We start from the raw sequence: 17,458 nt of genomic DNA, 5'->3' as shown, positions 1-17,458 counted from the left end.
TCAAGAGTTCAACTAAAATTCAAAAGTTACAGTGTCACATTTCCGACTGTTGGCTGAGTGACAACAAATAACAAGCGTTAGACCCCCTTAGTATAGGTGAAAATACACTTATATATTCATGTTTCCTGATACTCTCCAGGAGGAGAATGATGAGCAGAAGCTCAGCTCCTCAAAGGTGTTTAGATCTACAAAAATACATTTCAGTTCACAGAATTTATGGATGATGAGCGGTGCTTCTGTATGTGTCCAGGGGCTGGTTTTAGTAGTTGGAATTTCAAACTGGAGCCTTTCTGAGTAAAACACTTGCTTTAGTCCATTTTTTGCTTGAGGGAGAGCCTCAGGTTTAAAGGTCTGTTTGTTCCAGGGTGATTGAAGTCAGCACAAGTTTAGTCATTGATTTGAGAGAGCGGGTGGCAGTTCTTACGGGTCCACTCCTGTTCCAGCTGAAGTCCACTTGAGTAGCTACCATTATTTAATAGAAGATAGCTCTAATTCAGAAAATAATTAGTAAAAACGTCCTCAAGCCCTTGTGCAGCTGAATCAGCTCACCTTTGAAAAAGCCTCTCTCCTTCAGAAGGTGGGGCTATTGACAGGAACAGCAGTAGCAGCTGCTGTGTGGGAGTGTGTTTGTGTCTTGCCGGGCAACCTCATTCCCTGGCAGTGGATTTCACCTCCCACACTCCACCTGCAAAGGCCAGGACTACTCAGTTTCTATCCAGCAGCGGTGGATGCAGCCTGGCCTTAACACTTGGCTGGAAAGCAATTGCAGTCTCCCTTTTTCAGGAATTTTGGATGCTGGAAATACACATCCATCTCCCCCCAGATGCAAAGTCATGACCTTCAGCCTAGTGGAAAGGTGTGATTGCACACAGAATGATAAACAGAAATTAACCAGTGTTCTATTGGGACTGATTTGTTGTGTCTGTGTGTGTACAGACACATAGAGAGATCTACTAGTGTAAGGAATTGGAGTACCAATAGTCATAGTGCTGCTGCTCCTCTCTTGTCACTTACACACATTGAACTGGAGACTGTGCTGTTAAATTACTCCATCAAGAACACAGAAACATCTGTTTATCCCTCTTACTATTTTTTTTTTGCCAGTACTTCTTTGGTTTGTAACTTTATTTAAAGAAAAACAGCCACATTAGCTTTTGTTAAATTTTATTTTGTTTTATTTGCATGATTGAATACTTAAAATACAATGCATAAAATTGCATAACATCTAATTAAAATATATTTAATATTAATTAATATTTCTATATATAATAAAATATATAGTTTATACATAATATATATAATAAAATATATAATTTATGAGGTATAGAGCATATATAAAAATATCTATCAGGACCTCTTGAGGTAATCTAATCCACTGACTCCTAAATTATCTCTTTTTTTCCAATAAAAGCAACTTTTTCATTTCAGCAAGAGTAGTTTCATTCAGCTTCTTCTGTCTTATTTAAACCATTTATTTGATGCATCTTTAAAAATAGAAACCAAAGATAAGGATTTAAATTATATAAAGTATAGAAAAGAAATTAACTTTTTAGAAAGTTACTAGCAATTTAATCTAGAAGAATGATCACAAAGTTCATCAGTGTTGGCAGCTACTGCTCCTTTGGAACTAATAATAATAGGATGATTTTTTAATCGCATCTACAATTCCATATCTGAGTTATTCTCTGATTCTTTAAAATAATCTTCTAATTGTGGAGGTGTCACCTCTTTAAAAACGAGTTTGTTCACTCCGTGTGTGAGCCACACCCTGAAAAACCGAAAGGCTTTGCACATGCCTAATTTAAGATTTAACCTAGCATCAGTGTTAAACCTGTTTCAGTCTGTCATTCTCTTGCTTAAAATGCTGTGTAACTCAAGGGTTTCTGTTTGCTCCTTTAGCAAAATCAATTATAATCTGCCATGTCTTACAACTTAATTCCTGCAGCCTAAGGATCACAGTGTTCCATTCTTCCACTGAAAATAATTGGGGAAAAAAATTCACTGCCTTTTTATTTTGTTTTTCATTGCATTTAAAGTAACAAAAAGAGCCAGCTTGATAGCACTGTAAGCTAAACTCTCATAATTGTGCTCGGGGCAGACAACAGTTAGAGCTCCTCACAGAGACAGAAACAGAAACAGAAACCTTCAGCCTTTCACCTACATGCAGCTGCTTTTGTGTGTTCTTACAGCGCTTTTCAGCAATGTCTTCATTGGTGATAACTGAGAACTGGATGAGTATCACTCCTGATTGCTCCTGGACTTCTGAAAAGGTTTTGTGGGAATTTAAAAACAGGGTTTATTAATTCATGTTTCTTTAGGCTATCATGATGCCATAGTCTAAACTACCCCTGGCTTTAGAGCTGCAGAATCCCCGGGAAGTTCAGGAACCTGACTCTGTGGTGACCTTTTCTGCAACAAAGGTCAGCGAGCCACAGGCAGACTTGCCAAGTCAACTGCTTTTCTCTGGTGACGAAAGCTTTGTGGTGTTATCCACGGATCTGTTGGGAAACTTGGCCAAGCTACTGCTTTGTGTTGTCTGAGGCACAATGTGTGTGTTGAATGAAGTTTCCTACTAAGTGAGAGTGATTTCAGTAAATGGAAGTAAACTTAGTGTTGAAAGAGCTTAAAATCCATCCTGTGGCTCCAGATATGTTATTTCCAATTTAGTACAGTTTTAATGATTTCCTAGATTCATTTCATAGGATGTGTTTTTGTACAAACCTCACTCCTATTTTCATGTGTGTTTTTTGTTCTCTCAAAGTTGAGAAGGATGGAACTTATTTGGCACATTAGGGAATTGTCTTCCAACTGTTTGGATTAGCTTGGGATCAAAAAATAACCTCATTACTGCTACTGACACCTCATTGTTGTTAACTCATTGTTTCCTATGCCAATGACCTTTTAAACACAGAGATTTAATTCCTTTATTTTAGGGGATCATTTTAGGGATACAAAATCTGGAGAGGCCATTACCAGTTATTTTAAACAAAGTCATAGAATTTTTTTGACAGTTGGAGGTGGCTTGGGGGGCTATTTTGCTTTGACAGCATCATGGGGATTTTTAATTTTGAATTAAGATGTAATTTGGACCATGACAAATGCATGATCTTTCCTCCTCTTCCTTCAAATTTCTTTTTATGAGACATGTGCCTTAATACTGAAAAGGCTGTGAAAACTGAACATTTCATTATATTGAATCTCTCCAGTGTAATATTTTCCCCAATTTTCCTTTATCTCTGTTCATTTGCATCTTAGGTTAGGGTACCTGTTTAAGGCAAGAACTGTGTGTTCAGGTAGTATTAATCAGCCAGTATATCTTTGGAGAAAAATTCAGTAATTTTTTCCATTAGTATTTTAGAAAGGCACTCTATTTTTACCTAGTACACTTCAGGCTAGATGCTCAGTTCTTATTGGTCTCCAGGCCTTACAGGAAGCTCAGAGATCTGCTGGTTTATAGCCACTGCACATCTGACCCAGTGTCCGTGCAGTTATTTTACTGAAATATAATCTGAAACTAGGAATGTGTATGCTGCTAAGGATTTAAAACTTCATTTATGTGACTGGTGTAGCAAAAATACATGCCAATCAAAAGTGGCTTCTATACTGAATATTTTTAGGTCATTGTCCAGTCATGCCCACACAGACTTCCTAATAGAGCTAGAATTCAGACACTGGACAGAGATATGGCACTGGGAAGTGGGAGCTCTGAGGTGTTGACAGGGATCAGTGAATCATAGACTGATATCAGTCAAATATATTACCTCTCCTAAGTTTTTATTAACCTCAGAAGCCTCAATCCAGGTACTTAGAGCAAAGTATGAATATGTCACATTCCTGTGTGAGTCACGGACCAGATCCTGTGGATCAAAAGCTCAGTGGTTGAACTTTGCACTGGGCTTTATAAGAATAACTTGAGCTTGAGAGTTTCAGTGATACCTGTTGCTGCTGCAACAGGTCTGGGTTCAGATAGCTCTGCAGTGTTGCAGCTCAGCACAAGAACACTCACCTGGAATTAGTTTTGTAACTGTACATGCAGTGAATAAAGATAGATTGTTCCTGTCTATGACAAAAGGCAGGGGAATATACATCAGCTGGCAGTTTAGGTTTTTTATGATTCACTTGGATCAATTGACTCAAATCAAATTTTATGATCATTTTCCCATCAAGTTCCATCTATTTCAGAAGGATGAAAGATTTGAATTTGTGAGACTCTGTCTTTTTGTGTTGTCAGGAGGACATAGTGACATATTTTGAGTCTGGCAGCACCATTGGCTATTTTGGTTGGTATTATACAGGATGAGGTGGGATCGGCCATTACCAGCTCCATGCCTGTGTTGTAACAGCAAGTATTTCATTACCTCTACAAATTGACACTACACTCGTGATGCTGTCCAAAAGAGAAGGATAGTAGTGGTAGTGGATAAGATAATGCTCAAATTAATACAATCACTGTTTCAGTAATTGAGGGAATGTTGGGCTTGATTGCATGTCCCTGATCTGTTCTGAAATTCTGATACAGCTTTGTGAAGAAATGAAACTGTCTGTCATAATTTTGTTTATATGCCACAACTTTTTACACCTTTTCACAATTTCTTAGCCCATCTTTTAAAAGTTTTGGGTTTGCTATGATTACTTATTCATTAAATGCCTGCTACTTTCTTTTGGTTGAAGGGAAGTCATTTAACAAATAGATACTCTGTATTTATTCACTGCCTTGGCTAGGTGGAAATGGCCATTAAGACCAGTAATTCTAGCTCAAATATTTTGAAATAACTTGTATAATCTGCCCTTCTATTTTTAATGGTTAAAAAAGAAAAAAGCTGTATTTTTCTAGCAGGGTTTTTATTTGGTTTTTTTGGGGTTTTTTTAACAACAGCCATAACAATATGTCATAAGACAAACTCAGTGAAAGCTACACAAGGACAAATCCTGGCCCAGCCACGGACACTGAGTTTATTTGAAATTCATGCACACAGTCATCTGAGGTGTTTGTGTTTGCAGCTTTGTACCATTCTACCTGTGCTGGTTACCTGGCAAGCACATCTTTGGTGTTCCACACATTGTCTGGCCCTCAGTCCACACACAGATGCATTGCATGTGTGTTCACACCTCAGTGAGCAAAAGGGACTAAACACAGCTGACACACTGAGCAACAAAACAAAGTAGAAATGTTGAGGAAAAGGCTACCTAGAAAAGACTTTTGACTTTTACCCAACTATGTTTGGCTGTATGCGTGTAAGCAAAACCAGGCAACTTTGTGTCAACAGTAAAATGATTTGTTGATTAAAAGAAAATAGCCAATATCTAAGAAATACATGTTGTATACATAAAGTGAATGTATTGCATACATGCTTGGTGTTCCACAGCATACATGAGAGAAATTCAATATGCAATTATGTGGTATTTTTTACTATATTTGGTTAATTATTTCATACTTTAGTATTGGATGATAGGGATTCAAGTCTGTGGCATCTGTTCTTAACTTACAGTCTGTGGCTTTTAGAGAATTACAAATGTTCATTTGCAAAAGCTACATGGCAGTAAATATCATGCAATGTAAACATGGTGCAGCATCCCCACCGTGTCAGCTCTATTAACTAGATGCTGACACTAGATTTACTAGTAGATTTGAAAACAACTGAATCAAAAATATAGTTATCACCAAGCACTTGGAGATCACTGTGCACTTCCATTTGCTCTCACAAAAGAACATTTAATTGTATTACATACTTACAGAATTTGGGTATAATGATTTTCTGCCAGACAAAACTTTGTTTCCAATGATGGAAGGTGTGGTGCTTTATGTTTCTTCCATTTTTTTATTTCTCTTTGATATTTTATTTTTCTTTAAAGAACTATGTACTGGAGACACCACTTTTTTATATCATAGTTAAGGGTCTATCAAGTTGATAATGAGTTAGCACTAGAGTTGCTGTTGATACAATATATTCATAATTTGTTTTTATATTGCCTTTGTGATTGTCTCTAGGAACTGTCTTTAGGATTTAATTCAGTACTAATCAGAGAGGCAAAGTTAGGCAATCACTTTCTTCTATTTCTATTTGAAAAACAAAAAAATCAGCAGAAAATCTTTTACATAGAGAAAATAACACTACAGAAGCAAACTTTACCTTAGGTGAGATAGTCCCCTTTGCATCCTTTTACAAGCAGGAGAAAGAGGATCCTTCCAACAGTAATTTAGAGGATCTATGTGTCTGTCTCTTGACCACAGAGCAGGACTTAGGAGAATTTTTCTCTAGTAAAGTTAAGCCTGGGGGGATGATTCTTAATTTTTTCTGTTTTTCTACTTTGCACTAGACTACAGTATTCAGTGCTGATAAAATGTAAGATAGAGAATCATAGGATTTGCTAATGCTTGTCTAATTAATTACAGGAACAGGAGGCTGTATATACTATTTTTTTTTTTTAAGGAGCAAAGTACTTAAACCCATTCTTGCCATTAAACCTGATGCAGCCTAGATATAGAAAGTGATTCTGTGTTTTGTATACTGCATATGTAATCCCATTCTCATTTCTCACTGTCAAAGATACCTAGTGATCTCATGTGGAAAGTTCAGACTGCTGTGTCATGGTCAGCATATTTGGTTTCTCTGGAACCAGGCAACCCCAACTTTGTCTATTCCAAATAACAACATTTCTTATTAATAGGGTTCTTTTTAGAGTATTGATAGTACTTGGCAGGAATGGAGAACTATGTGTGCTAGGTGATGTCCTAGTTAATTGTGTAATTTGGTTCTCCTTTATTTCATGAGCTGACTTGCAAATTCATTCTCTTCGTACCAGAGAAGCATTTTGCAAGCATTAAAAACCAAACTGGGAAGGAACCTAGGATTTTTGTTCTCAGGTCTGATAACAATCTCATGTCCTGCAAAGATCTCACAGCTCTTATGACTTTTGAGGTGACTTTTGAAAAAGCATTAACTTTATTAAAACTGTCTAATCTGAAAACAAGACTACAAGACCCAGCACAAACTTCTCTGAAGGTATCTGGAGAGCTGTCCATAATTCTACTGTGTTGTGGAGAATACCACTTAACCCTTTAAGAGGGAAACTGTTTTCAGACAGTATGAAAAGGTCTGTGATTCTGTAAAAACCTTCCCTCTGACCTCTCCTCTACTTGAACCTGCCAGTTCTATGGTTGCTTCTCTACTGACCATTGTAGTGACCTAACTGGTTCTGAAAATCAAGCTGCAAGCTCCTCTTCATATTTTTCAAGGCCTCATAATATGGTTCCTTTCTACCTCTGACAGCTTTAGAATGAGCACACAGAATTTCTTTTTCCTCTTCCTGTGTGTCCTGGTTTTGACCAGATAGTCTCCAGTTAGAATTAAACCCCAGCACTGTGCTATGAGTTTCAGAGAGGAGAATGGAAGGAGATGAAGAGAGGATGCTTCCTCCGCAGTGGTAGAGGAGGGTTCCTTTCTTGGCCTTGTTCTGCAGCCTGGTGCAATGTTTATAAATGGATTCTCTGAGTTCATGACCTGTTTCAAAACAAGTGCTGGAAGCCAACACATTTTGTCCTGGCTCATCTGGGAACAGTGGGCACCTGTTGCATGGAAGATTCTTCACCCAGGCCTCTCCTGAGGCTAAATCTGAGATTCTATCTGGATAACAAAAGGTCTTAAATAAAAAGGAACAGCCCTGAGGGAATCACATAGAAACTTATATGATATGCAGATAAGATTTTTGGCGTTTTTAAAATTGTCATTCTTTTCTAAACATTCAAGCATGTCTATTGAAATGGTGTTGTTAAAATCTAGTTAGGATTTCATAATTTCTAAGTGCCTCGTATGACCAGATTTCATTTTACTTTTGCCCAAATGTGGGAAAAAATGGAAGACAAATATCTTTGAAATTTAATTTTGAGTAGATTTAATTAGAGGCAATTAGAATTTCCTATAACCATAAAAGTTTGGGATGAAATTTTACAAACCATTCTACATGAAAGCATTACCTGCTTTCTAAAGTGCAAAAGAATGTATGTGAATCCCCACCACGTGTGTCTAAAGTGTATCTTATGCAGTTTAGAGGAACCTGTGTATAAAGGTTTTTTCTTGACCATGAAAGTCAAAAGATTCACATGTACCAAACTAAGTTTCTTAAATATACACAGAGCCTTTTCCATGTCAGTACCAGAGGCTGCAGTCTGCAGGAGTAGTGTAAGGATTTGGGATGCTGTTGGGCCAGTGATTCCAAATTGTAAGCTGAAATGACCTGAAATTTCTTTTGTATTCCACAGGTGTCGCATACAGTGTGGGAGATTTGACAGGTTGTAAGAGAAGAGAGAGCCAGGATACATGAGATCTGTGGAACAGCAAGAGGTGAGATTTGTTTATCTGGTCCTAGATCATTGTATTTTTACCACTTTGGTGATTTAGCACTATGCTCTCCTCCTCCTCCTCTCAGCTTCCCAGCATTCACTAACAGCAAAAAATAAAAATTTCAGTTTGGTGCATGAAAATATCAAAAGGGCTCGAATGAGATTCCTATTAGAGTAGAAATAGGCTTTGGAAATCTGCTGTCATCCCATCAGCCCACAGAAACACTCCAAAATACCGTATTCTGGGGGAGAGAATGGAAAATATCTAGAGCACCAAATGTGGCAGCTGGAGACAATTTTTTAAAAATCGGGTAGGCCAGTCGTGTTATGAGCGGTAAGAGAGGCAGCTGGGAGATTTAAAAGAGAAGGCCTAGGAGCAGCTGAAAGGTGCAGCAGTCTGTTAGCAAGAGCATCTGAGAGCTAAATGGCTGCATGTGATGAGAAAACATGCCAAAATGATAAGAAAAAACAGCTGGAGAAAAACAAAATTTCAAAGCCTCTGAAACAGGGATGGATATGCAAATTTTGCTAACTATTGAATCAGTAAATGAATTACTTAGGTTTTTTCTCTCTCTGCTCTTCTAAGTTCCTCTTGTTTTCACATATCTTTCTCCAGAATCTGCAAGTGTCCTTTTCTGCTGCCTCTTCTTCTTGACCTTTTGATTCTCAGTTGTTTCCGCCACAGAAAATCAGTATTTCTGAACAGTACTATTCATTTGCTTATGGTCTCTTAGGTCGATATTTTAACTGGTCATTTCTATATTTCCTCACCTTATTAAGACTTTCCCTGCCTGTTACTTTAAACGTGAAAACCTCTTGCTGGAACATCAATTTCTGTGAAGGAAATGCACAGATAGCAGTTGATTTTGATAGCTCCATGTGTCATTCTGGGTAAGACCTGTAAGATTTAGATGGCTTTGTATTACAGAGGTCTCGCTGGAGGAGTAGGCAGGCTTGACGGGTCTGATGAACTGCTTCTAGAGTGTGACAGGATCTAAACCAAGTTTGTAGTAAGAGCATGGTGACATTGGAAAGTAAGCTTAAAAAATACATGGTTTCAAGGTTTTATGCATTATACTTGCAACTGCATTTTTGTATGCATTTTTCCATACGTATAATTTCTAGTTTACTTTTATGTGATCACATATTTGAATCTAGTCGAGGTGTGTGCATCAGTGATGTAAAGACATATGCAATATCTGATACAATAGCATGTTCTTTACCTTTGAAACTGTGTCTACTGTTTTTTAGCTGTGAAAGCAAGAGACAGTATGTATGTATTTTTTCCCATAGATCATAAGGAACAAAGAGCTTATGTGAGAAAAAGAGTACAGAAGATCTTTCGGTAGTTTCTGTTCCATCAAAAACTGAAATACAGCAACATGAAAAGAGCAAACGTGCTGTCTGTCTTCTCTGAAGCTGTTTGCTAATGACCTCCAATGAACTAGAAAATGTTAGAGAGCATAGTCTCAGCTTGAAGTCTGAGAGAAGAAAAAAACAGCAGACAAAGAGAAGGATGCAAAGCAAGTTAAAGAGGATGAAGATAGGTAATAATTATTTTACAACAACAAAGCCATAATCAGGCATCAAATTCTTGATATCTTTCATGCTGCCTGAGGCACGCTGTTGTGTCCAGGAAGAGCAAGCAGCAGTTTTGAAGGGCATGAAAATAGACTCACATAAATAGTAATAAATAGTAATAAAACAATAGAGCGAATTGAAAGGGGGAGAGAGTATAAAACTGCATACTAAAATATACTAGCATGAGCCTTTTTAAAAGACATCTGAATTACTGCCACTTATTATTGCTGAAATATAATTCATTATGCAGCTTATACTAAAAATTTTAATTAAAGAAAATAATAGTGTCAGGTCAAAGGATTACAATCCAGTACAATAAAATACTAAATGAGACAGAAAGCACAGGAAGCACTTTCCCTTTTCCAGCTATGGAAAGTTATGCTTGTCTGCTAAAGAGAGAAATACTTTGACTGAGTGAAAAAAACGTGTTCATGGTGCAAATTAACTGTTTTCAAAGAAAGCATTTAAATTAAATTTTCAGTCATCTGAAAGCCTTTGATAGTGTCTTTCCAAATCAGATCTATTGTTTTGGAAGCCTTTGCCATTATATACCTCTAACAGGAACAATTAAACAAAAGCATAAACTTGCAAGAAATTCTGCATATAAGGTGTAGTGTTGCATGTTTTATGCTTATGTAAAGTATTCTCTTGGAATAAGAAATTTCATCTTCCCTTTTTTATTTTCTCCACGATTAGAAGCAGACTAGGCAATTTATTATTCTACATCCTGGTGTTAATGTAGATGGCCTCTGCTTTAACAAAAAAAAAAAAAAAAGTTTGAGAAATGAGTGCAGGTGCACATTTCTCTGAAAAGAAGTGAGATAGTGGATTTGAGAAATAATGGGGGAGGAACTGTACAGCTAGGTTTTTTCAGTGCATTGCTTTTGGTAGTTGAAATAACTCTGCCTTCTGCACATCCTGCTTTCCAGCCTATATCCAGCCTGTAGCTTAAGAAGATCTTTGTCAGTGGCTTGTACCACCTTGTGATTTAGGAGAATTTCCCCCTAGGAAAATTGCCCAGGGCCATGTAGCTGTAGACCTTGAGAACAAAGGATTCCAGTTGCAGAACAAAAAATGGTTTGGTCAGTTATATTTTTAATTAACATGAGGCAGTGATGGAGAGACTGAACTTTGCAGGACCTCCTACAGCAGGAGCATGAACCTGTATATCCAGACAAGCTGCTGTGAAATCTATAAACTAGGGATGTAAGCTCCAGGCAGGTCCGTTTAAATGGATCACAGTGCGTCCATTTCATAGTTGCATGGCTTCCCTACATTCTGCTCTTTGAGTGATCTTACTCAAAACATGATTTCTCAAACAGTCCCAAGATGAGGTACTTTCTACTGCTCCTCAAAAATGAGAACATGTGAAATTTCAGCACTGATGATTTGCTTCAAACTCTGGGAAATAAACTGAGCATCGCTTAAATACTTCTTTTTCCTCTCCTTTCCTCTACACCAAGTCGTTATCTGAAGAGGAGGACCCTTCATCACAAACATGGACATGTTCCTGTCCTTTTCTTCTTTCTAGCACATCAAATTGAACAGCAAGAATTGTTCTTTCACTAAACCCACACAGGTGTCAAGAGTTGTTCACATTCTATAAATTTGAGAGCTGCTCAGTGCCTGGTAGAACACAAAGCTGCTTCAAGGGTGTGCATGCTGCTTGCTCTGCTCAACAACAAGGCCCTCATGAGTTGTTCTCTGGGGTAGCCAGATAGACTTGAAAACACCAATAATCCCCTGAATACCAGGATAAGTGAGCAGTGCAGTTAAATAGTTCTTTTCTTGAGATCATTGCTGAATTAGGAATTAAAAGTCAGTATCATTAGATCTTCTACCTGTATGACTGACAGAACCTGAAACTTTGTAGGTAAACCTGCTTAGACTGAAGAACATCCCCTCAAGAATCAATTTCTTTTCATGTTGGCATATTTATGATTTTGTCTTCAGGGGCCAACAATAACCACTCTTGTTCTCATCCAGTTAAAACCTGGAGTATCTCCTCTTAGTTTTTGATCTCCAGACAATCATAATATCTTCATAATCACATTAACACCACAATAATTGTTGAGAATCCATTGAAATCTTTTAATGTTTGCAGTTAGTTGTACTTTCACCACCACCAAGCAGACTGTAGTTTTTTACCCCTTTTGAGCAAAACTCTCTGGTCTCCTGCAGTTCTCTCAGGGCATATTCACGCATTCTGTTTTCAGTCTGGACCCTGGCTGGATATCAAGCTCATTTGATTGTGCCCAAAGCTTCCTATTCTGTTCTCTCTGCAGCAATGGCTGTGGCAGTCAGCATCCCAGCTGTCCTGCAGAAACAAGGGATCATTTACAGAGTGCAGCCACATTTCAAATAAACCGTGTCCTAAATGCAATAGAGACAGTGCCTAATATTTCTGCTTCTGCCTAGTACTGCCATCCCCTGCATTTAAGAAAGCCAGATTCCTTGAGGTTCCTGCACACACTGTTTGTATCTCTGCCAGCCTGTCTTCTTAGAGAACTGCTGGCAAGCACCACTGCTGTTGTCGAGGTCAGACCAAGGCGCTCCATACGGTTTGCATTATATCGAAGACAAGACACAAGATCTTTGAAGCCAGCTTCATTCTTGAAGTTCTAGTGGGCACCAAGACCTTCTTCCCCAGAAAGACACTGCAGTGCTGCTTCCTTTTCCCTTTCACTGGCCTTTACTAAGCTAAACCAATGCATCCCTGCAAAGAAAGCCTTTCAGCTGGGGTGTGCCCTTCTCAGGTGCTTGCTCAGCTGAGCTACTGCAGGCACGTTGGGGGCAGTTCCCTGCTGACACCAGCCCTCTGAAGGCTGTGGGCACACTTCTGTTTTCACACTCAGCTGCTGTACTCAGAACTCTGTGTAGATTCTGATTCCTTTTGGCAAGATCCCCGGTGTTGTTCGAGTAGACAGCCCTTCTTGATAAGGGCAGAGGAAAACCAGTTGCAAGACACAGTAGTGTACATGAAACTGGTGACATTTACAGAAGAATAAAGCCTGGAGATCTCTTTACTCTCTCTTACATGATGGCACTCAGGTTAGTGAAAGGATTCACTTTACAGAAAATGAGAAAAGAGTTTAGTTGACAGAGCAGTTCTCTATTGGAGAAAAAGCTAATACTGATGAAAATCAAGAAAGATTGGTGCATAAACTTACATACTGTGATGCTTAAACCTTGGCTAATGAAGAACAGATTTTCCTTCAATAGTGCTCATAACATAAATTCATATAAAGGAATGCACACTACTCCATAACCATATATTGAAAAAGAAATTGTAAACTATCCTTATTCCACTAATGTGCTACTTACCATCTTCCAAGACTAGGAAGAGAGCATACTGGACAAAGAGAGCAGCCCACTTTTAAGGGTCCTCCATTGTTGTTGTGATGAAGAAATTATATTTTAATTGAGAGTGTCCATCACTTTAAAAAGCTTTGGCCATTATATGAAAAAAGCTTGTGTTTTAGCTTTTTTATGCTTGGGTTGTTCTTCCCCATGTTTACTTGTCTGCATAAAACAGTATGGGTAAACTTGATGATCTTAAAATTCTTTATCTAACCTAAATGATTCTGTGATTCCCAAATTGTCCACCTACCCTGAGTGAAAACAAGGTTTTCCTCTAGACTTCCATTATTTCTATCTTCATTCAGAAATATTACTAGTGATCAAATTAAGAGATGAATTCCAGTGGTTTGAACAAGTAGCCAGGGCTTGAACAAAACCCAGTTTTTGGCAATGTTATCCCAATAGTATCCAAAGCCATGAGCAAGTAATCAGTCTTTTCTTTGAAGCAGTTGGAATATGCAGTGGTATGTTTGTTGAAAACCATTCAATTCTACTGGTTCTGGTCAGTAAAAACGAAAAACAATCTACTCTTCTTGCTTCTAAGTGCAGGGATATTTTGCTCTTAAGCAATTTATGGTTTTAAAAGACAGGAAGGTTTATATAAAATGTTTTTTAAATTATCCATTTTTATTTGTCTGGGAGACAATTTTGTTTACTGTAGGGTTTTAAACTTTAGCTTATTTTTGTCATCACTACAAATCCAAGAAGCATCATCAACAACAACACCAACAAGAGTCCAAGTTTTTCACGGGATGGCAAAATCCCTTACCTGCATTGCTGGATAAAAACGTGTTTTGTTTTTCAATTGTGTTGTAAAGATTGATTCATATCCTTGGAAGTGCAATGAAAAAACTCTTTTAACATCCTAATGGCAGGTGATGGATTCACTGAGCTTTGCTTATGACCTAGCTCTGTCAGTTTTGGTATTTAGACATCTTTTCCTTGGGTTCAGATGGAATCATCAAATTCAGAAGAAATGAGCTACAGATAGATAGAGCTATTTTGTAAAATCTTTTCCAGATTTTGTAAATTTTGAGGTGAAAGACAATGGTGTTTTCTTATTTTACTCAGTTTAACTCTTAAGAAGGAAGTGACTGGGCAGCTGCAAGAGCCCTTGCCCTGTAAAGGAGTGGGGAACAAATCACCCACAATAGCTACCTGTCGTGAACAGAGAATCAGGAGGCACAGTGAAGTCTGGTCTGAAGATTAACACGAGGATACTGAGTTAAGGATTATATATATATATATATATATATATATATATCAGAGATGTCTCACCAATTAATTTGGATAGCATCTTTTGACTTTCAGATGCTTGATGATGAAACAGACTTTGGTGGGTTCCTCCCTATTCCCAGACTGTTTAGGTCAAAAATAATGATAGTGTAAGCTAGCCCAAATTCATGGCTTATCTCAGCAAAATTTGCACATGGAACTGGGAAACATTCCTGAGCTAATTTACTTTATGTTGAGAAAAGCTAATAATTGTTTTATGTGCATGTTTGAATGCAGTCATGGTTGTAGTTTTCTCTTTATTCTTTGACACTATGTCAATTTTTTTTTTCTCATAATTTTGCTCTGCATTTTGGAGGGATAAAAGTATCTGCAAACAAGCCCCCAAAGCCCAATCTTCAGTCATAGTAAGCATTTTGTAAATTCCCACATAACCATGTTATTTTTAAACATATGCAGGCTCTTTAGAACTGAAACATAGGTTCAAAATAGAATGATTTTTCTCACAAGTGTTTGAGCACAGCTATGGAATTGCTCAGTTTAAAATGGGTAAGCATCGGATGAACAAGACTAAGAGGTGCTTTGAGTGGCTTCAGCACTATTTTCATCCTAATATAGTCCATCTATGTGTTTGAAAAACCCAAGAAAAATTAGAATCAATGAAGTCTAGCAATGCCAAATTATATTCACTAGTTAAAATATACTAGGAAAAACTGCAATTCTAGCAGCCAGGTCATCAATGTAATTTTTCAAGGTATTATACCTTTTTTAATCTACACATTCCTTAGTAATGTTTCCTAGTTTCAACTTCCCCCTCCCTCTGCAAGAAACTCAGCACTGGTTACTTTTCAGTATAGAGACTCTTTTGAAAGTTTTGGAAACTCAACTGGAAATTGTATTGGGAGCAATTTTTTGCATATATGCCATCTCTCAAGTAAAATGCTAACATTTTTTTCTGTGTTCACATATTTCATAATTATGTGCTGCTATTTCTCAGTTATTTTATTTTGGTCCTGGTAATGTGAACTGCTGGCATTTCATGTGTGTGAGGTGTTACTGAGGTATTTTATGTATTTTATGTACAAATGTCTGTTCAGATACTCATTTATCAAAAGCAAGTGTTAGTGTTCTTGTTGTGTGCCCAAAGGTGAGTTTGCTAGTGGAGGTCACACATTTACATTTTTGCTGATGTTATTTATTCTGTCAAATTAGAGCCAGCATGCAATTGACCTTTATAAGCTGAATCATAAACTTTTATTCTGTTCCCATTGTGGCTTACCACAAGATAGACCCCCTCCCCCAGGGCAGCAAGCATTCCCCTTCACACCCCTCCATGGGGGTGTCTGTCACCACCAGATAGAGGCAGGGGAAGACCCAAGGACATTGTCAGGGGATGCATCAGAAGGGAAAAGATGCTTTCTTCATCCTGTATCAAAGAGAAAGTTAGTGTGCCGTTACCATGCTCTGCCTTTCTCTCAGAGGGACTTCTGATTTTGATTCCTACTTGATACTATGTCTTCTAGGCAAGCCCCTAGGAGCAAGACTAGGGTAAGAAAATAGAAGAACAAAGTAGAAAATGGCATTTATTGTTTTCTACTCACTTCCCTGCTGGGTGTTTACATGCATCTTACCAGAAAGAGCACTACAGTGTGCTCTGCAAGGTCGCAGATCTTAAGGTCTGATTGCAAAAGGCAGTTCAGCAACACTTCTCAGCAGTCAGGCTTGAAGCACTTGTTAAGAACCATGACAGCATCAGGCCAGGATGTTAGTGAGTGTTCCAGTTCAGGGGTTTCATAATCGTCCATGGTGAAATGAAGTCTGATCCCAAGACCAGGAAAACCCTTTTCTATCACTTCAATTTCACTACTCCTTTCTTTTGCAGATGAAAAAGATCGTTTTTATGGATGAAATAGCAACTCGAATTCTGCAGTCAAGCCTGTGCTTCTGCTGAAGTCACAGTGACAGCTGCAGTGATGAATTTCAGTATGAAGATTGTATGAACATCTCCACATTCCCCAAAGAACTGGCTAAGACTGCCATGCATTTCACACAGCCTTCTTTCAGACACCAGGCAGCGGCTCCTTTTGGTCACTAGTGGCTTGGAGTGACACTGAAATGTTAAGTAGCCCTAAAGATTACAAATCCATCATCAACTGGATCTAAGCAGCTACTTCACTCCTTCTCAGTTCAATTACTATATGCAAAAAGCTGTCCTGATCTTTAAGTAACATCACTTTGCTTGTAGGAACTCAAGGCTCAAGGACCAAAAAACTGCCCAGTGTGGATGGAGATGGATTCAGGGACCTCTTGAGGAAGCTCAGTCCACATAAATCCATGGGTTGATGGGCTGCACCCAAGGGTGCATTCTGAGGCTGCTTACTGTCATCACTGAAAGGTCATGGAGATTGGGGAGGTCTTCTGTGACTGCAGAAAAGATGATGCATCGATCTTCAGAAAAAGGGCATGCAGGACAATCAAGGGAAATACTGAACAATCATGGAACAAGCCATCTTGGCAGAAATTTCCAGACACATGAAGGAGAATGTGGTGATTTGGAACAGCCAGCATGGATTTACAAGGGTAAATCATGCCAGACCAACTTAATTGTCTCGTGATGAGGTGACTTCATCTGTCAAAGAAGGAAAAGCAGTGTTGTCTGCCTTGAGTTTAGCAAGGCTTTCCAGGTAGTCTCCCACAGAATCTTTGTATTCAATTTCAAATGGATAGTTAGGCAAAAAACTTAACTGAAAACTTAACTTTCCTTTAGGTCAAAAGGCTTATGCTCTGTCTCCACTGGTTACAGTGGAGTTTCTTTGGAGTCTGGCTGGTCTGATACTTTTATGAATGACTTGGAGAAAGAGATGGGATGCAGTACAGCCAGGTCTGTGGATTGATTATACTTAATGGAGGGTGTACTTGATATGCTAGAGATCAGGCCTGCCA

At 38.2% G+C, this 17,458-nt stretch overlaps 1 protein-coding gene across 2 annotated transcripts in view; it reads left to right on the top strand.

Moving 5' to 3' along the window:
• The window catches only part of LOC310917663 (uncharacterized protein), a 133,062-nt gene that overhangs the window by 83,359 nt on the left and 32,245 nt on the right, over positions 1–17,458 (top strand). For both annotated transcript variants that reach the window (XM_083876114.1, XM_083876115.1), the window contains exon 4: positions 8,261–8,342. In XM_083876114.1, coding sequence (XP_083732240.1) covers positions 8,261–8,287 — 27 coding nt within the window. In that variant the 3' untranslated portion in view covers positions 8,288–8,342. The remainder of the gene's footprint in view (positions 1–8,260; positions 8,343–17,458) is intronic.

This window comes from Zosterops lateralis, assembly GCF_965231275.1.
Source record: "Zosterops lateralis genome assembly, chromosome: 1".
Taxonomy (NCBI): domain Eukaryota; kingdom Metazoa; phylum Chordata; class Aves; order Passeriformes; family Zosteropidae; genus Zosterops; species Zosterops lateralis.
Note: the sequence above shows the minus strand (reverse complement) of the source record. Positions and strands in the feature narration are given on the sequence as shown.